The 21,411-nt window shown below is 42.2% G+C and overlaps 1 protein-coding gene across 1 annotated transcript; it reads right to left on the minus strand.

The window, feature by feature from the left end:
• Window positions 1-619: 619 nt before the first annotated feature.
• LOC138636147 (one cut domain family member 2-like) lies at window positions 620-20,543 on the minus strand (the record flags this gene model as incomplete). Its single annotated transcript, XM_069724011.1, has 2 exons — window positions 19,029-20,543; window positions 620-721 (listed from the first exon to the last, which is right to left on the minus strand). Coding segments are annotated over exons 1-2 (1,339 nt in total), but the record flags the coding sequence as incomplete, so codon positions are not given.
• Window positions 20,544-21,411: the final 868 nt, after the last annotated feature.

Below are 21,411 nucleotides of genomic sequence, written 5' to 3' on the forward strand. Positions count from 1 at the left end.
TATTGGTGTCATGTGTTGGAAATGTGGATCTTTTAACTCATAACTTTGTTTGCTATTTCATCATTATTTAAATGTCAAAGTAAACAAAGAACACTCATTTAATATACTGAAATCTGCTGCTGCAAAGATGTGAAAGTGAAAGCAAAAGTAAATCATGCACACTCAAAGCTCCCGATGTGATTAATTTATTAGAAACACTGATGAAGAGCAGTGTGCTTCAAATGTCACTGATGTTGTGGTGTTAATGAATAAACTGCATCATGAGCTTTGAGTGTGAATAATTTACTTTCTAATTATTAATTAAATGGCCTAAGCTGTCGTGTGTGAATAGGACTAACTGTGTAATAGTGCAGTGTCACTCTCCGTGTCTCACACTGGCTGGATAACGAAACCAGATCAGTAGGCTTTTGAATTGTTGTCTCTCTATGTGTAAATTAATTGCAATTCATTGATGGTGAACTCCAATTGCCTTCAGTTTTAATGTGTGATTGGCTACTGTGTCATGATTGAATGAATCACATCCAATTCAATAGACAAGAGTGAGCTTGGGTTGTGTTAAAATAAACTTGTTTAAATGATTTATGTGAGTGGGATGAAATAAGTAGAACATCCACCAAACCTGTCGGTGGGCTTTTGGATAGACTCGTTAATGTGGGCTCGGCACACTGAAGCCACGGAAATAGCCCCTCGTTGGCAGCGCTGCACTTTGACCTGGTTTGAGCTGGCGGAAACAAAAGAGCAATATCACCTTAAAATGCCAACCAAAAATGCACTGCACGAACACATCTTTACCAACACACAGTTTGTTATGCCGTACCGCCTGTCTGAGCACAGCCGGGTTCATGTTGAGCCACGAAAATAGCAAGAAAAGTTATTTCACAAACACAAATGTTGTCCTGTTGGTTGGTCCAGATGGAAATGTCCAACAACTATCGGATGGACGGCCAAAACATCGGTTCCACACGGTCATGGTTCACAGAATATGCTGGATAGATCTTAGTCTTTTGTGCTATAGAGCTCCATTTTTGTCCTAAAACACAACAACCAATCACACATTCATTCATTGGACTCGTGGACTCGTGTTAATGCTTTAAAGTTAATTATTCAATCAATCTTCAATCTCAGTGTTAATATGAAGGTGTTTTAAATTAGAACTGAAGGATTTCACATTGAACATAGATGTGTGTGTGACTGATGCAGTGAGAAACAAAGAGGGACTCAGAGTGTGCAATCATTGAATCTGTGTGTGTGTGTGTGTGTGTGTGTGTGTGTGTGTGTGTGTGTGTGTGTGTGTGTGTGTGTGTGTGTGTGTGTGTGTGTGTGTGTGTGTGTGTGTGTGTGTGTGTGTGTGTGTGTGTGTGTGTGTGTGTGTGTGTGTGTGTGTGCGTGCTCAAAGAGAGATGTTTTATCAGTGTATAATCTGTATGTCCACACGGTCTGTGGTGACATCACCGGACAAAGGTCTCTCTGCTCGCTTACACATACATACACACATACACACATACACACACGCACGCACGCACACACACACACACACACACACACACACACACACACACACACACACACACACACACACACACACACACACACACACACACACACACACACACACACAGTAATGTATCTCAATTTGTTTACCAGAACAAACGGGCTGACCAATCACAATCGGTGGTGACTCAGTGATGTCATCGAGCTGATGAGGAAATGGCCTCAGAGGAGTTTGATGTCATCCGCCTCCCTCTCTCTCGCCCTCTCTCTCTCACTTCTTGTTTTTTCTCTTATTCTCCATTTTGGTTCAATCAATTGTTGTTATTTTAGTTCACAAGTAAAATTAAAAAATGTTGGGGTGCTGCCAAACAAACAGACATTTATATTTCAGTAAAAAAACAACAACAGTGACAACAAATGGTGTGCAGTGTTCTCTAATCCATTTTTAACATCCTACATTTAGTCCATCGCTCAAAAAGCACTTTGAAGTCCATGTGCTTTGTTAGAAAGCTGCGATATGAATAAAGTCTGATGGACTGATTGATGGAAACAATACAATCAGTTGTTAATAGAATAAAAGCAATGTGAGTTACAAATCTGTCATTGTTTTTTGCTTCTGTTTGTGTTGTTTAGATGCTTTTTTTAAATTTATTTATTTCAATTTTTCTCTCTAATTTATACGTTTTATAAAAGTGGATGCAGCCTTTCGTAACGTCACATGTTGGTTTCACCAAATGGCAGTTTTGAAGCTCAGTTCCTGGTTGCCATCTTGACTTTTTACCTCCCTATAATCCAACAGTGGGCAAAGAGGCGGAGCCTGGGTTGTGGGGGGCGGGACTAATTAAGGCTGGTTGCTGAAATCATCACTGTCAGAGTCTGACTGACAAACTAAGTTTGAAATTTGCAGCCAGCTGTCGTTCATCTGATACTTTCCTATTTTTCTGGATCTTTTTGTGTAACCAGGGCTGAAACAAATTCCACTGTTGCATTGTGGGTAGTCACATGACTACTTCTGAAAGTGAAAGGTGTTGCTAACAGTGAGGAACCCCCAAAGAATTACCATCCAGACTCTGCGTTTTTAGCTCGTTGTTTTGGTTTTCTGCACTGTAACCTCAATGTTTTGGTTCAATGTCTTTGCTGTTTGTCTGATGGACACAAACACAACTTTAAATTAATAATTAAATTGCTCCACAGCAGCTTTACATGTATTTAAGCTAAATTTGCGAACTGTTTGCTCAACAGTCACTTAAAGGAAATTTGTGTATAAGACAAATACGTTTTGTAGCTTTTGGGAAGTTCAGCCCATCGACAGTCTTATTAGCGTTCGTCCTGTGCCCCCCCCCTCCCCCCTCCCCCCCCTCCCCGCTGTCACTCAGCCCAACTTTACAATTGCTTTTCTAGGCTTTTGGAAAGTTTGACAGACATAAAATCCCCCCCCAAAAAAAAATTCCGATTATAACAAATAACAATTTATCTTGTTTGCAATTGGAGCTGTCAACACTTTGCAGATTTGTGTTTTCTAATGATGGTCTATGGGGAGAATGCTTTTTAGGCCTGAGGGGACTTTTTTGTTGTTGTAATACCGCATGTGGCCAACAGGACGATTTGGCAGCAAGACTGAGTGGCAGCTTTGTCTCTCTTAATACATACAAGCAGCAAAATAAGGAGCAATATTGGACCCATCCACTGACTCCATGGCAACAGTATCCTCCACCTAGAGCATGATGGGAACTATAGTGCCAAAGCTCAGCACATGTTTATTCAACAAAGAAATAGAACTGACAAATTTAATGGATATTAGTTTTCATTCCGCCAAATAAAAAAGGTCCAAAGAACAAATGACATCCGGATTCACTGCTGTTATATTAAAAAAAAGGGTTTAAATACAATTAAATACATGAAAGTGGAAAAAAAAATGTTTGCTGTTAAAGGCGAACTTCTCTGGCGAGAAAGTATGAAAAGATTCTAGGAAAACATTTGCTAACCTTTAACCTGCTCAATGTTGACAGTGAGGATAAGTCAGAGGGAAGCTCTGTTTGGACATCACACACACACACACACACACACACACACACACACACACACACACACACACACACACACACACACACACACACACACACACACACACACACACACACACACACACACACACACACACACACACACACACACACACACACACACACACACACACACACACACACACACACACACACACACACACACACACACACACACACACACACACACAGAAACATCCACAGACTAATAGGTGATGAGTTAACCGGCCTCTCAGTACCTTTTCTTATCAGTAAAGTTTTTTGGAGGCCTGAAGCCTTCGCCTCCGTCCCGGCGCTCCAACAGAGAACAAACACGCAGAGCGATAACGGTCTCTGATCAATAGATTGTATTGTAATCGCTGATTGATCGAAGGGAGGTCGGGCAGCTATAAACGGACATCCTGGCAAACCGCTCACCACCGTGTTTGTCTCCCAACGATCGGCGGCAAGTGATACGAGTTGATCAGGTTTCCTGCTCGGAGAGACGCGAAGCAGCTCAGAGAAAGAAACGGAGTGGAGACACGGCTGTCCACATACTTTTGGCCAGAGAAGAATTTTATTTTTCTTACTAAGTACTTTTCGCAAAACTTTTAGTTTTAACATTCAGTTCTGATCGTGAACTTTAGTGTTTATTCATTAAACTATTCTTGAATTACTTCATTGCCTCAAATTCTCTCTTTCTTTAATTTTTTTGTCCTGATTTCGGTTTTCCCTTCGACATGCTGCCGCCCGCTCTCTCCTGCCAAACCTGTCTCCATTAAAGGCTGTAATATCTACAATTGGATCCCATCCATCCAATATGAAACATAATCCAATAACAGACAGATTCAGCTTAATGAATCCAGTTATGTGTCCCAATCAAATAGAGGAGGATTCCCTTCAAAGCCATCTGTCTGATACACATCAAACTGGCTGCTTTTAATGCTTTTACCTCCAAAACCGGAGGAGGGAGCACCGTGCAACAATAAGAACAATCTGACCTTCACAATTGGTTTTCTTTTCACGGTTAATTCAGGTTTGATTTTGATTTTATCAAGACAAAAATATATACATATATAAACTGTGTAAGAGAGATAAAAAAAAAAGTGACATTATGCAAAGAGAAAATCTAGATGACAAAGCAACAGAAGTATGATGAAAAAAAAAACATACAAAATAATTGAACTGAAGCCTTTATACTGGATCTATGGCACCATGCTATTTCATATTTTAAAAAACTGCTCCTAAGAGATGCAGTGTGGTCTGCAGATGGTTATGAACCAGGAGTCGATGTTGCAAATATGTCTCCTGAATAAACTGAGTACCCTTGCCACACAGCAGGTCGCCAGCTTGCAGAGCTATTTTCTATTTTGGCTCACCGACCCGAGCATCCTCCCAGCTGCTCGGCCGCTCGCTCAGCTGGCAGTCAGCTCAGCAGCTCCGACAGTCGTAACTACCATCGGTGTGGCGGTGCCGGATCTCACAACAACGCTTTGTCCTCCAAGTGAGGAAATAACATGTTTGCAGTTCTCTTGATCTGCCCTGTTAAAGTTACTGCATCACTCTCAATCCAAACTCAACATGGAAGGAAGTGACCATATTTGGACGAGCTGGGGGAGGAGCCAGCGGTGGAGCTGACCGATCTGATCGGAAACCTGACGATACTACGTCCCGCCCACCAATAGCTGTAACCTGACTGCACCACAGGCCTGTCAATCAAACAGACACGCCCCCAAAAACAGGTCTTCTTGAATCTTCTTTTCTAATGAATGAGGGATTATTTTCAGATGGACCTCCAGAAAACTAATAAGAAGGAGTGACTTTAGCTAACAACACCGAGAGAACTGATGGACACATTTTATTCACTTTGGATTTGATGAGAGAAGTTGAATGGGAGTCTATGGAGCCGGAGGCTTTTTGGAGCCGACCTCTAGTGGCACTCAGTGGTATTGCAGCTGAAGACACTTCTGCATCGGAACCATTTTACAGACCTGAAGCTACGAACACTTTTATATCCAGTCTGTGGTTCCACCACACTTTAGCAATTTTGGGCCTATTGAGCGTTCGCGACGTATTTTCATCCTCCATCGTGCTTCTCATCACATCATGACGAAGCTTCAGTGTCGAGACCAAAACACAACTACAGACACAAACCCAATCAGATGAATCTTTTAAAGAGGAATTTAAAGTCTGTTTTCACCACTTCATTCCTCACTGACAGAACAGCAGATCTGCCTGCTGAACAAAAGAAATGTTTAACAAATATATTGAACATTTCATCTCTGTGATTTATCTCCAATGTCACCGTTCAAAAGAGAAGTAGTGTAACCGTTCAGCAGCGAGGCAGACGGTGGCTTTCACTTACTTACTATTTCACATTATAGCATCCATGTAATTATGATTATTATTATTTTACAGTGGGAGCCGTTCAAACGCAGCCCATCTCTCTCTTCCTCTCTATTGTATGCTGTCAGCTCTCTCTCTCCCCTCGCTCCGTCTACCCCCCCCCCCCTCACCTCCCTCCATCCCTCCACCTCTTCCAGGAACTGGTCTGGATCAGGTTCCTGCAGATCAATGGAGATCTGGGTCCGCACCGTTTACGTTATCGTTGCCAGTATTAATGCTCTTTTAATCTGCTCGGGATTACAGCCATCGATCCACGTCATCCATCCGCACGCGCGGCCGAGCCCGAACTGAACTGCTGCTTCACACACATTCACACACGGACACACACACATTTGAGAGAACGCACCACAGAAGAAGAAAAAAACACCAACACGAGCGGATGCAGCAGCAGGAAGGACAACAAACACAAATGTGCGTCCACTTCCGTGTTTGTGTTCAGTGTTCAGTATCTGACCATCATATCGATCGATCATAGATTCTCGTCAGCACATTTACATACAGAAAACGTTGAGATGAAGCTGTTTACGCAAATATGAGGTATTTTACAGTCTTTTGGCAATACTTCATAAGTATCAAAATGAGTGATAATTAGTACACAATCATTTACTAGTCTTAAATTGTGTAAATGTTAAATTATAATTATCACAATTTAGACTAATTGAACATCAAATATATAAGATCTGTGTAAATATTATAGTGTTGATTTTTCTATATCAATACTTCTGATAAAGACAATAACAATAAGAGTAATAATAATGAAAATAATATAGTAACATTTTAAAATGAATTTTCATTCTGATAGGTGAATAAAAGACTTCGGTCCTGCCCTGTGATTGCTTTCTTTCCTTTTTCTTCCCACTGTGAGTGTTGGAGGGTAAACCCTGGCTGCAGCCTGACAGGTCCGTCCTGCCTGTCGTCGTTCATTACACCTCTGGACAGAGTTATTTCTGCTGCACTGTGACACCAATACTAATGAAGCTGAGGGACGCGACAACAAGAGGACGGAAACAAAGATAGAAAGAACAAGCAGGAGAGGAATGAAAAGGAAAAAAAGACATGAAATTAAAATAACTAATGTTCTTTCACTAGTTAATAACGGGTAGAGAGCTTGGTCGGATCTTTCACTTAATATTAATTCCCCCCTAAAATAGCAAAACCAAAGCCTCACATCCAGACTCCTTTAGCCTATCAATATTGATTGGAGTCAGTAAATACAAACTGAAATCCCTAGAAAGCATCTGAAGTCATTTTTATTGTTTACAGAATAACCCTTTAGATACTTCGCGTTAAAAAAGGCAACAATAACCAAAAAAGACCAAATATTTCACATGAAATGCTGTTTCACGTGTTTCATTGACTATTTCCAATAATCCATCCACAACAAACTTCAGCTGAGGTTTGAATTTCGTCTTTTAATGACCCGTGTTAAATCCTGAGTTCTCCTCACCAGTCAGTTTACTACAGGCTCTTATCTACAGACCGCTGAGCTCTGTGTGTGCAGGCGACCAAACGCTGAAGTGAACCAGACCAGCTGAAGGAGTGCAGTGACGTTCCTCTTTTAATCTTTCAAGAAGAAAGCTGAAAATCTCAGCCAAGACGTAGATATCCTGACTTTAAGTCAATAGTTGTTATATCAGTAGTTCAAACTGCAACAGCATTGGACACCACATTTCCCATCATGCAACTCAACAGTGCATTACAGTCACAGACTGTATAGAAAAGAGTTCGTAGCTTCCCGCTCCAAAAACTAAGGCCGATGCAGAAGTGTCTTCAGCTGCAATACCAGCGAGTGCCACTAGAGGTCGGCTCCAAAAAGCCTCCGGCTCCATAGACTCTCATTCAACTTCTCTCATCAAATCCAAAGTGAATAAAATGTGTCCATCAGTTATCTCGGTGTTGTTAGCTAAAGTCACTCCTTCTTATTAGTTTTCTGGAGGTCCATCTGAAAATAATCCCTCATTCATTAGAAAAGAAGATTCAAGAAGACCTGGTTTTGGGGGCGTGTCTGTTTGATTGACAGGTCTGTGGTGCAGTCAGGTTACAGCTGTCGGTTTCCAAATGTAGTCCTTATTTGAGAAGGACCATTTTTTATCAATACAATAAAGGTATCAGCACTACAAAGAGATATTATAACACTAATGCCCATCTTTCTAAATAAATTAGGTAAATTATATGAAAAAATACTGATCTGGTCTTTCAACTTAATTCAGAATTGCGTTCCCATCCTCACTGCTGCTTCCCTCCTCCACATGTATGTGTGCCGAGCTCCGACTGTGTGCATGGTGTGTATTCTCTGAGCAGTCCGCCTCAATGAGTTCAGAGTCCAGGTGTCACGTTTGATTTGACCGCCCTAATAAAGCGGGCGACAGGACCATTTTCTCCTCTGAACCCGAGCCGCTCAGTCTGCCGCGGCAACACTTATAGTGCCCGAACGCCGCCGGGTCGCCATAATCGATGTGGACAGACTTAACAAAAAATCACTACGCTCCTCTTCTGATATTCTTATTGGGAACAACAGTGAAGGTTGTTGAGAGTTTACAGATTTGAAAACAGAGCTCTGTGCTTTGCTGAATGAATGTGATGCAGTCAGAGTCTTTGCAGCCGCAACGCTTCGACTCATCGGTATTGATTATTTCTCAGAGAATTCCTGAACACATAAAATGATTCATGTGAGTGTTTTCTCACTGCATTTATGCACAGAAACTACTTAGGAGACCAGATACGAACACCGACGTCTGGTGTCAAAATGTCCACCTTAGTATCAGGCTGCACACACGAGAGGATGCATGTCGGGTAAATGTAAACATCAGTAAATTGAAATGTAGGAGGCTGTTGATATTCTGGACAATCTTTGTTTTCACACACACGATCTCTGTCATCATCTTGCTAACATGAATATGACTGTTTTCTGATGCTACACACACAGACTGGATATAAAAGAGTTCGTAGCTTCAGGTCTGTAAAATGGTTCCGATCCAGAAGTGTCTTCAGCTGCAATACCAGCGAGTGCCACTAGAGGTCGGCTCCAAAAAGCCTCCGGCTCCATAGACTCCCATTCAACTTCTCTCATCAAATCCAAAGTGAATAAAATGTGTCCATCAGTTATCTCGGTGTTGTTAGCTAAAGTCACTCCTTCTTCTTAGTTTTCTGGAGGTCCATCTGAAAATAATCCCTCATTCATTAGAAAATAAGATTCAAGAAGACCTGGTTTTGGGGGCGTGTCTGTTTGATTGACAGGCCTGTGGTGCAGTCAGTTTAAAGCTATCGGTGGGCGGGACGTAGTATCGTCAGGTTTCCAATCAGATTGGTCAGATCCACCGCTGGCTCCTTCCCCACCCCCACCTCGTCCAAATATGGTCACGTCATTCAGTGTTGAGTTTGGATTGAGTGATGTGGGATCTTTATCGTCAGGTTTCCAATCAGATGGAGGCTTCAATAGATTCACAAAACAACAGGCGATGTCACTGAAGGCTCCATGTAAGGTTTGATTGAGACATTAAAGTGTATTTATTTAGAAGAGCAGCTCACTCCTATAACACTGTAGAACAATGGCTCAAAATCCATTCAGCGTTCGCTTCTTTGTCCAAACTTGTCACCGACACTACCCACAATGCCTCTGGAGCCTGTAGCGCAGAGATGAAGAGTGAGCTATAGATCCACTACAGTCCACACCCTTATATCATTCTACTTTCAAACTTGTATCTTTCAACACCAGCCGACACTCACTCAAGTGACATCGCTCGAGGACGTTCACCAGACTCCAGCCAGCTCTCTCCAGAGACACAAAAGACTTCAGAACTTTTTCCATATATGCAACAGAGCTCCTCAAAAATCTGAAAACGGACTTTATCACGTCTCAGTTTCCAGCATCCAAAAGTGCTATCGACAGGATGAGACAGAGATAACAGTGTCTGTCAAATCTTCTCACGCTGACACACAAACAAACATCACACGCCTCCCCTCAGCAGCCTGAAATCCATTATTACAGATCGATGGCAGCCTGTGAATATGCAGGAGGTCAGAACAGAAAGCCTGAAAACGGACACAAGCTGTATTCCCACAGTCTGACACTGTAGGACGACCACACACACACACACACACACACACACACACACACACACACACACACACACACACACACACACACACACACACACACACACACACACACACACACACACACACACACACACACACACACACACACACACACAGTAACTGCTGGTAATCTGTTATAAAGACGAGTCCAGCTCATTAATAATGCACTTTGTCTGCTCGGAGCAGACGGATGCATAAAATGGAAAATATTTAGGTTCAGTCATTCAGATTTTCAGCACAATTTCACTCTGAGTGGATTCTTCTATAAACATAAACGACATGTCTGCTGACACTCAATAGCTTATTTTCCATGAAAACACCCAATTATACAGCAAGTAGCTCCACCCCCAAAGATCTGATTGGTCAACTGAACATTTGGAACAAATCATCATGACATCACATCCTGCTGATCACTAGAAATATCCCTCCACCTCCTCAATGGGAAAATAGAATTAGAACTGAGTTTCATATAATATGTAATATAATGTAGTTTCTACTTGTTCTAGTTCTATTAAATGACCCATTTGGTGAAGTCGGGTCTCTTTTGGTCCTTTTTGGTCGCTCTGAGCACCCGTACCGTAACACCACGGATAGTCACGCACTTACAGTCCTAGAGGAGGCTAGCTGGACCGGTTTGGTTTGAACACATGACACGGAGCTAAAATGTTAAAAACACATGAGAACATGGATATCTTTGTTCATCAGATATCTTTGTTCATCAGATATCTTTGTTCATCAGATATCTTTGTTCAACAGATATCTTTGTTCAACAGATATCTTTGTTCATCAGATATCTTTGTTCATCAGATATCTTTGTTCATCAGATATCTTTGTTCATCAGGTATATCTTTGTTCATCAGATATCTTTGTTCATCAGATATCTTTGTTCATCATCAGATATCTTTGTTCATCAGATATCTTTGTTCATCAGATATCTTTGTTCATCAGATATCTTTGTTCATCAGGTATCTTTGTTCATCAGGTATCTTTGTTCATCAGATATCTTTGTCCATCAGATATCTTTGTTCCAACCAGACTGAACTAGCTGATCAGTTTAGTGTTTCTATGTTCTGTATTTATTCAGTTGGAAACGAGAAATCCTCTCTGTTGCTAGGGTGGTTGCTAAGGGTCGGTCTACTTCCTGGAGTAGGAAAAATTGTATATGTTACATAAGAATCTACTGATGTGATTCATTGTTTTCCAGGTATTAGTCACACCCCACGTGTTGCCATGGAAACGGAGATCACGCTAGCAAAAAGTTGTATATTTTGAGAGTGAATTGCTCCACAATATGAACACATGTAGATGACATGTTTTATTTAGTTGATAACTTGTTGTATAATCACAGTATTACACTGGAGGGTTCTTTAAGGTCATTATCGGTGCGACAGTCTGTTAGCATCACTGCAGCGTCACCTTCGAGTGTAATATTGCCAAGTCGACAACGAATGTATCCCACGAACACAAAGTGTGTCCGACGTCACGGAGCACCGCTGCTGTTGAAAAACTTCACATCATCGTTCCTATATCACCATGAAAAGCCTTCCAGAAGCTTGAAGTACATCATCGCTTTTATTTCTGGAAGGCTTTTAATTTGAAACATCTGCAGGAAGTGTTCAGCGTCACTGCCAGCAACATAACAGCAAAGTAGAGGCGATTGAAATGAGTGAAAGAAGCTCCGTGCATCAAACCATGTAAACTGTTCCAATAGAGGTTTGCTGATGTGACACTGATTTGAGCATCGTTTTCTTGTCATCCATAATTCACTTCCAGTCAGAGGCAGACGGCGTACTTCGACCAAACAATGGACTCCTCCTCCTCCTCTCTCCTCCTCTCCTCCCTCTCCTCCCTCTCCCTCGGACTCCCTCCCTCCATTTTGCCTGGTTAACCCGGCTGCGAGGTGAAGAAGAAGTGAAGTGAGCAGACCGAGGCGGGTCACGCTGAGATTCCCATCAATAATTCATCGGGCCGCTGCTGCCTCTGCTCTTGTGTTCAATTCCCCTGACGATCACATAATACCTCCCCCCAAAAGAGAGACCGGGAGAGAGAGGTCCGAGGAAGGAGAACACGCTGAGAGAAAGAAACTGATTGTAAATGAGAGGAAGAAGATGAGAAGGGGGAAAATCTGCAGCCCGATTTTCAACAGGCAGATTTGTTTTTCTTTTATCATACTTTCATACGATGTGGATGCTATTTATTGTTTTCCTCTTTTAGAAAAATCAAATTATTCCACATTAGTCAATCCTGTGAAACCTGCTTTGGCAATAACACTGCACGGCCGTGATGAAGAGCCACTTTAGGCTGATGTAATAAAATCTAACCTTTGAAACTACCAGTGTTGTTGTGAGGCAGAAATCACCAAACATTCAAGCTAGTAATTCTTGATTTTTCCAAAACCAAAAATCTGCTGTTCTAACAGCTTCAACTCTTCTAGTAAGGCTGGAGACTGTTTTACCCACAGACTGCATATAAAACCACAAACTGGATATAAAAGTGTTCGATTCAAGAAGACCTGTTTTTGGGGGCGTGTCTGTTTGATTGACAGGCCTGTCAGGTTACAGCTATCGGTGGGCGGGACGTAGTATCGTCAGGTTTCCAATCAGATCAGTCAGATCCACCCCTGGCTCCTCCCCCAGCTCATCCAAATATGGTCACTTCCTGCTCCAAACCGCTCCGAACGAGCAAAGATGGTGACGGACAGAATCTGAACTGGAGGATTCATAACGTTCACGAACCAACGATGACATCACTGATGGTTGATGACATCACTGCTTGTTGATGACCTCACTGATGGTTGCTGATTGGTTTTACCATAAACACTCAATAGTGACCAAATTATTTCACCTACCGATCATGTCTTAAGATTTATTTATTTAACTCACAAAGAGATCTACAGCTCACTAGTCTTCATTGTTATAACTTATAATAGCGATATAACTTTGACCTATTTCAGTGAGTGTGGTTCTGTTCACCCTCCATCAAGAATCATTTTCAGTTTTTCCATCCTACTGGGCGTCGACCTCGGGGTAATTTTAACCAATCAGCATGCCCTGAAACCGGCCGGCCCTCTGTCACCGCTGCAACTATCTACCGGGTCCACCGAAGAGGTCTTTCCTGAGGACAGAATATTATTTTAATTGTTTTAATAAATGCCAGCAGCTTGACGAGGAGCTGAATGTTGATTCTGCGCTCAACATTCAGCGGATTTTTTCCGGTCAGTGAGAGTTGAAAAATATTAACTCTGCTCATTACCGTCACCAGCCGTCCAATCACAGTGAAGGAGGGGCACAACATATGCTGTTAACCACCCTGATTGGTTGAGAAGAAAGCTGAGGCCGAGGCTGTCGGAGCAGACAGGCTGGAGATGACATTGCTATTCTTAATCCCACCTGCGAAGCTCCAATTGGTCGATTCTCCAGTCAGGAAGTTAAACCGTGGAAAGTGTCTTTATACCCAAAAGACTGAGATGTCCATCCTGTACTCAAAACCACATCCAAAACTCACTGTCTCCACCTCTATGTTTGTTCTGCTTCAGTTCCCCAAGATAACAGTAATCTGAAACATTTCTCATATTAATATATATGTTGAGTTTTAAGAAACCTTTTCATTATTATGTCCACAGTCGTACAATAAAGTTACCTGGAAAGAAACATGTTTAACCAAAGTAAATATAAAGAGAGTTATTAATCATTGCTAACCTTAAAGTCCACACACACATTATTCTCACTGCATTTTTACCTGCTTCACTCTGACATCAGTTATCTGGGTCACAAATATATCAGATATTGTGACCGAATCATCTTAAAGTGTAACAGCTGAACACTTTCTGGAATTTTCCTTTAATTTGTACCAACTTGTTGTCAGAAACTTCCATCAGAAGATATTTCAGAGATGAGTGGTGAGAAAGAAAACTAAAAAAGAGAATATAAAAGAACTGATGGTAAATACTGTGTGACGAGATTCACCACGTGAATATTCTGGTTCTGTTGATTCGTGTGAACGTACAGAGCATGAACGCAGGTTTAATGTAATAGAGCTGAGAGCTGCTCCTCTCTGGGTCAGGGGAACATTTGCTCCATCTATTGTCTGAGTGTTGCAGCTCTGACCTTTGACCTCCGCTCTATTGGTTGCTTGTAGCGTTGCTGATGTAGGAATTACATGTCCGCCTGTTTCTACAGTCGTTTTAAAGACGCCGTGAAGGGAAAAGAGAGCGACGTGAGCAGAATGTAAAGGAAGGAGACGGCGTGAGGAGTCATCACGACAGACACCACGCTGGGCCGTCATGTGAAACCGCACGACGTCCACACACGTCCACACACCGAAATAAGACAATTAATAGAGACGTTCTGAGGAAGGAAATGTCTTCAATGGAAAAGTACAACTTCAAAGCTAAATTAACACGCTGCCTTCAAATGGAGCTCGTGAACTGGAGGTTTACGACATAAGAAGTCACCTGCACTGTCACTAAAAGGAGGTGAAAACACCACCGCGAGGCGACGGACGCATGGACGACGTCGAGGAGCGCCCTGCACGTAGCCTAGCTTAGCACAAACACTGGAAGCAGGAGGGAACCTGCTCCGTCGAAAGAGGAAAAAAACACAACTTCCAACACTGATTAACGCGTTGCGTCGTGTTCGCTTGTCAACGACCCCGCGGTCAGCTGTGTTTACGGGTTTTAAGCTAAAAACATGTTGGACGGACTGATGCTGAAATCAAAAACAAAACTCGAGCGTCTTCCAGCTGATTTAAAATGAATCCAAAAGACAAGTGCTTCGTATTCTTAAATCTAAAGCTCGACAAAGGAACAACTCAGCAACACTTCTCTGACCTGCGACCAGGTTACTGAACCACTCGTCTTATTTCTGCACCTGTTTAACATTCAACATGCAAATCAGACAAACTGAAAGAGGTCGAAGGCTATTTTTGTTTATTGATTTTGATGCTTTTCGAGTTTTGTCGTAATCTTTGTGCTCGGCTCAACACAGACGATGAAGCGGTGTTGTTGTCGTGGAGACGCATCAGTGGTTGGAGGCTCACCTGCTTTCAGCCATCACACACTGGAAGGGAAAGTTTAGCTTCCTCAAGATTAAAAAACCAAATGAAAACATGTTGGTGTCAGAGCCAAAGTTCAGTGGGATGAGTAAAATAAAATGGAGCCTTCTGCATTTCAGGTTCGTTTTGTAGACGATGAAAAAGAAAACAGCTCCGTCAGACAGAAGTAGAAGTACGAGGCTGTTCTATGACATTTTACAACACACAGGGGAGCACGGATCACATGAAGGCCCATCACCCCCCCCTCCAGCTCCACCCTGCTCCACCCTCCTCCACCCACCGTCACTCATGTCCTTTCCTATTAACCTATATCATCAAACACCAGCGTCGGAAATCAAAGAACGCCAAAAGACTTTCCAGCCAAACCCTGCAGAGATAATCTCATCTGGGGCACCGAAGTCTACTTCAATACTGATTCTGGAAATGTACAAATTGCAAACTACAGCACAGGATGTGGGCAAATAAGAAAATCATAAATTCACTATTAAACCACCACGAACACACTGATATCACAAAGGCAGAGCTGATAGAGGGCTTTTATGAAGACAGCACAGGGAATGAAAAGGTTTTATATATTCGGTTATATTGTGAGCAGAACACAGCAGAAACAGTTTAAATGTTTAAGGAACAAATATGTAGCTGCAGGAATATCTTAATAGATTTCTGACAAATGCACCGTTTGTTTAATTAACTGAGATTTATATTCTCTATAAAGGAGACACTTTACTTTTAACACTGGAATGCAATTATAAGTTTGTTCAGTACATTTTTCACAGTAATAAGTGTTATTTGTGTAAATCTTTGAATCTCCACACAAACTTATTATAGGAACACATTTTGAATTACATATGATGTAATATATATCAACACTAGTAAAGACTAAGCTCAACTTTATACAAGTTATACTGCAACTATTAATGATTGAAATCATTTTTTCAGCTTTAATCTGTTTTTGTATTGTTGTATTAATACATTAATACATTTTTCCTTTATTACAGCAAAACTAATGACTTGAAAATATAATGACTGTATTATATTTCTAAGATTTTTAAACAGGATTTAATTAGTTTAAAATGACTTAATAATTCAGAAAGATTTGAGAAATTGTAGGAACCCAAAGCCATCACAGGCTGTGTCCAATAATAAGCAGTACATTTTATCATATTATTCTGGAATATTTCATTATAATCTTTGACATGTATGCTTTGTTAAAAATGTGATTCCAAAGAAGACACACATTTATGATAAAAGTGAAACATTTAAGGAATGCATCGTAAATCCTGGTTTTAAAAGGATCAATTTCAATATACTTGATTTTACTTTCATAATCCTCTGAGTATCAGAAGTGTTTTACAGGGAGTCCCAGAAATATATATATATATATATATATATATATACAATATATATCAACAGCATCACCATAAAAGGTTTATTGTAGTGAAACCAACACAAACACATCAGAGGAAGTGTGAGAGCAGCTTCAAGTGTTTCAATCTTTAGAGGAATTTAAGACTTTACTGTACATAAAGTCAAACTTTACACTGCAGGAGCTGTGGTTGCATCTCCGATAAAAACAACGTGAACATTTTTAATGACACAAACAGCTGTTTTTATTGTTAGCTTTGTTTTTTTTGTTTTTGTTTTTTAGAGGGTTTTCCCAACTCATAAAACTTTCTAAAAACCGTCATTAAAACCACAGAATAGAGACTCATGCTTTTCACTTGCTGCAACAAATATAATAAACTTCATATTATTTTGAATATTTGTTACTCTTTGGGGAAATGTATAATTTATAGGAATTAGGTCTGATTGCATTGTAATCGTCATTTTATTTCAAATTAGATCCAGTATAATAATGGTTTCAGTGTTTTATAAGCATCTTTCCACAATAATTGAACATGTTTAAATTGTTCAGAGCTCCTCAAGCTGAATCTCAAAATGCAACGATAGTTAAAATCCCTTCATAGACATATTTAATATTCATATTCTAATAAATGAAACATGCAGAATTTTTGTTTTTCGACACTTCTTCATTTAGCTCCATTAATTGCCAAATTCAGAGCATGTAGAGTTCTGCACACACAACTGCTGTGAAAATCAATTGTAAAATCCTGAAATAAATATTAAACTTAAATCAACCAGTAAAATATATTAAAGAAGAATTAAAGAAAAGTGAAAGTTGACTGCTGTTTGTTTTAAAAGTAAATTTGAAGTCTGTATAGCTCATTATGTTCCTAAACATCCCAAAGGGCCTACACTTGGGCTCAGTTGCAGAATGTGTAAAATATAGTTATAAAATAAACGTCAGTGTGTGTGTCACAACGAAGTGGTCGAAACACCTTAAATAACACGATAATTCAGAAGTTTTTGAGTCACACGCCTCCTAAATGTGCTGATTCTGAATCTTTTAAGATAAACCAGAAAAATCCTCTACAAAGTTTAAACTATTTAGAAACCAAAACAATTCTTCCAAAAAAAAAATGAACTGAAAGCCAAAGCTGTTTTTGAAAAGTTGACACTTACCATAGGAGTTACAGGATTTTCATGGAACACAATCAATATGTGTAAATAAATAAATAATGCTGCTGTTATTACAACGAGGTTCCTCAGAACAGTTCCTGGTTTAGACTTCTTCCTCGCCTCCTTTTGTTGTTACTTAATTTGGGTTTTTCTTATTTTCTGTGAATGTAGGCTAATTGATTTCTTTGAAATGTTTCCATAAGCTATATTAAAAATTATATGAAGGCATGTAAAAGATGCTGAATAAATAAAAATCAAACAAAAGTTTAAAACAAAAAGGGAAATAATTTGAAAGGAAATTAGTTAAATTATGGTGCCAGAAAATATTTTATAAAAAAATGAAAACACATAGGGTAGTTTAAAGTCAGATAATAAATCAGGTAAATGTAAATGCTCACTTGTGCATTTGACAGAAAAACATGAAATTAACGCGTTTTTAAAGTATTAACCCTTCAAAATGGAGAAAAAAACAACGTCTCTGGTGTGATAAAAAAAAAAATTCTATAAAGTGACCACAGACAATCTAAACATCAACATGAAACCGAAACTATTTGTTTCTTTATTTATAAAACTGTATTTAATGATCGTTTTTATTCCGCTCCGTCCCTGCTGCCCCCCCACCCCCCCCCCACCCGCAGACAATAGAGGCTCGTTGATGGGACAGAAAGCGGGTTCCTCACTAGAGGGGGCACCAGACCCACCGATGCTGCGGACCTTCGTGTTTGTGTCACAGCGACACGCTCTCCGACCGGAGGCTTCCTCACACCTCTCTGCTCACAGATACAACGAACCTTTAACAGGCTGAGGACCGTCATAATAATCCTATCTGATTAATATCATCTCTGGGATTTAAATGAAAGCATAATGAAACTGAATAACCAACATTCGCTCTGACTTGATTTAATTAAACATGTAAAATTAAATGGTTTTGAGCACAAAACTCCACATTTCAACAGTTTTTGTTCCCTACTCTTTTACGTGTTCTTCCTTTTGCAAACATCTTATTTCCCTGTTTTCTCTTAATTTGAGTGGAAGTTAGAGCACAAAGATGCACTGATGTTTACAGAAGTGCACGCTGTCCCTGCTGCGTGCAGGTCAGACAAACGTCTGAGCTGCTTGCACAGCGCGGAGCCTGTTGGAGGGAAATCCCATGACCTTGTCATTTCCTATCGATCCCTTTTTGTTATTGATCAATAATGGTAATCATAACACCAGCGATTCTAAATAAATTCCATTCACCTCAATTGGAGTGGAGAGCGAGGGCTGGAGAGGAGACACGAGGAAAGACCCAAACAAAGCCAGCAGCAGCTCAAAAGTCAATTAGTCACCTGTTTTTTTTCCCCCGTTTTGTTTTCTCGGGGCACCAAACAAACCAAACCAGCAGCGTGGCACCGCAGCTTGTTGTTTTTCTGCTCTTACCTGCCAGTCTGAGGGCCGACATCCTCTGAAACTCGGGCTCCTGCAGCCACTTCCACATCCGCCTGAAGGTCTCCCGGCCTGACTTTAGTTTACTCCAGGGTTTGGGGTTCCTCAGCAGGTCTGACAGAGTCCCCTGGGAGCGGCACAGCACCCTCTGAGCGAAGATGGCCTGGGGGATGCTGTACCTCTTCAGCTCCGCCGTGATCCTCTGCGCAACCTCCTTGGTGTTGATTTCTTCCAGCTGCCCCGAGCCGTTTCCCCCCTGCGTCCCCGAGGAGGAGGGCGGTCTTTCCCGGGTGGAAGCCAACATGGGCCCGTGGGATGGAGACTGGAGGTGGGGGTGGGGGTGGGGGTGGTGACCCGCCGAGGATGCGGCCGGGTGCCCCGGGTGGTGCATCCCGTTCAGGTGCGGCATCATCCCGGCCGCCGGGCCACCGAGGCCTCGGTGCTGGTGGTGGTCTCCTCTGGCCAGCATGGAGGCGGTGTGGTGCGCGTCGAAGTTCAGCATCTTGTCGTGGCTGCCGTGCGTCGTGGTGCCGTAGTTGTGGAGACCCTGCTGGGTGTTGTGGATGGAGCCCAGGCCGTTGCCCAGCACCGGAGAAAGGCTCTGACCCATCCCGGACATGTGGTCCTTGTGGTAGGGGCTGTAAATGTTGTTCATGCCCGGTAGTCCCCGCTCGTCCCGCATCAGGGTGAAGCTCCCGCTGACGTTCCCGGAGAGCCGCTGGTGGTGGTGGTGATGGTGATGGTGGTGAAACTTGTCCGACACGGTGGAGATGGGAGGCAGCGGCTGCAGCGGGGTTAAGGTGGTGTAGGTGCCGCTCATCCCCATCCCGGGAGAGGACGTGTCGCAGGGCACGCTCATGGCGTGGTGCAGCGGCAGGGACAGCTCCGGCCGGTACTCCCCGCTGCCGTCCAGTATCGTGGCCATGCCGGACACCATAGCGGAGCGGGATGACGCGGCGGCGGCGGCCAGGTCCTGGTGTATCCGTAGGGTGGACGCCGCCGCCGCGGCAGCCGCCGCCGCCGCCCCGTGTCCCCCTGCCGCTACCGAGGAGCTCCCGCGGCCGTGGTGCGGGCTGTGGCCGCTCATCAGCTCCGCATCAGGCGCCAGGGAGCTCACCGCCACCCCGCCATGGAGGCTGCCAATGCCGTCCATTGTCATGTCCGTGTTCATGGCGTAAGCGTCCAGGTCCTTGGCCAGGCATCGATAGGCGTTAGTGTAGGCAGTCTTCATTCATCTGTCCTCTCAGTCCATCGGGTCGAGCGGAATTATCTCTCCTTCTTCTCCTCCTTTCTCTCGCTGCTTCTCCCGGGATGCTCCGGGATGGGTCAGTAGCCGTGGTCCCCCTTCTGTCTTCACTCCCTCGGTTGTGTCCTCGTCCACCAAAGGCCTCTCCAGATGTCTTTGTGTAATTTCCCCGGTATGTGCACATAAAAACGTGTTTTTATCTCGATCATACGGGCCTGTGCGGTGGCTCCCCCATATCCAGCCCTCTCCTCCTCCTGCGTTACTCTGCTCCACAGACCGGAGCTGTCCGCGGTCCCCTAGCCGACCGCTCAACCCAACTTGCTGCGGGAGGAGGAGGTGGGGCAGCGGGGACGGATGGAGGGGCCGCACCCATTTGACTGGCGCTAGAACGAGCCAATCAGAGCCGCCGGAGGAGACCTGGAGGCGTGGCGTGCTGGTAAACTGACCAATCAGCGTCTTTGTTAGATGCAGCGGTTTGAATTGAAGCTGCTCTGGGTGGGATTAAAACCAAACATCAATATTGTATTGTAAAACAACAAAGATTATTATTCCTATATCTTACATTATGTCCGGAGTATTTATGTGGTGTTTGTATTAATTTGTCTGTTGTATTCTTTCCCATAAAAATGATCGGAAAGAATTCTGATAAATCCATATAGCTTTATTTTAAGATCAATACAGCCTCTATTTCTGTAATCCGAGAGGGTCAAAGTTCATTTTTGACATTAGACATAGAAAACAATGTCAAAGCAGATTTATTATGTAGCTGTTCTGGAGCTTTTGAACATATTTCACGGTCTTCATCAACAAATGGGTTTTGCCGGCTGTTTTAAGACAAGTTTTCCTGTTTTAAGGTCATTTTAACACGAGCAGTTCAGAGACCAAAGATGAAGATCATTTGATTGAACTAAAAGCTCCAGAACAGCTTCTAAACTGCGAGCGGTGAGGTCATTTCTTCAACCATCTCTATGATATTTGATATAAAGTGTTATGTTGTTAAATCCAGAGTGAAATGATCCTGTATATTCATCTCCTTCGAACTACTTTTTTTTTTCTTTTTTTTTTTAAATAATATGTTTTAAATTATTGATGTCAAATAGGCCTTAAAATTCAAGATATCAATAATTGAAC

The sequence above is a fragment of the Brachyistius frenatus genome, unplaced genomic scaffold, assembly GCF_029030835.1.
Source record: "Brachyistius frenatus isolate BFR_SWC_R1_liver_20210118 unplaced genomic scaffold, ASM2903083v1 Contig_356, whole genome shotgun sequence".
NCBI classification, from domain to species: Eukaryota; Metazoa; Chordata; class Actinopteri; family Embiotocidae; genus Brachyistius; species Brachyistius frenatus.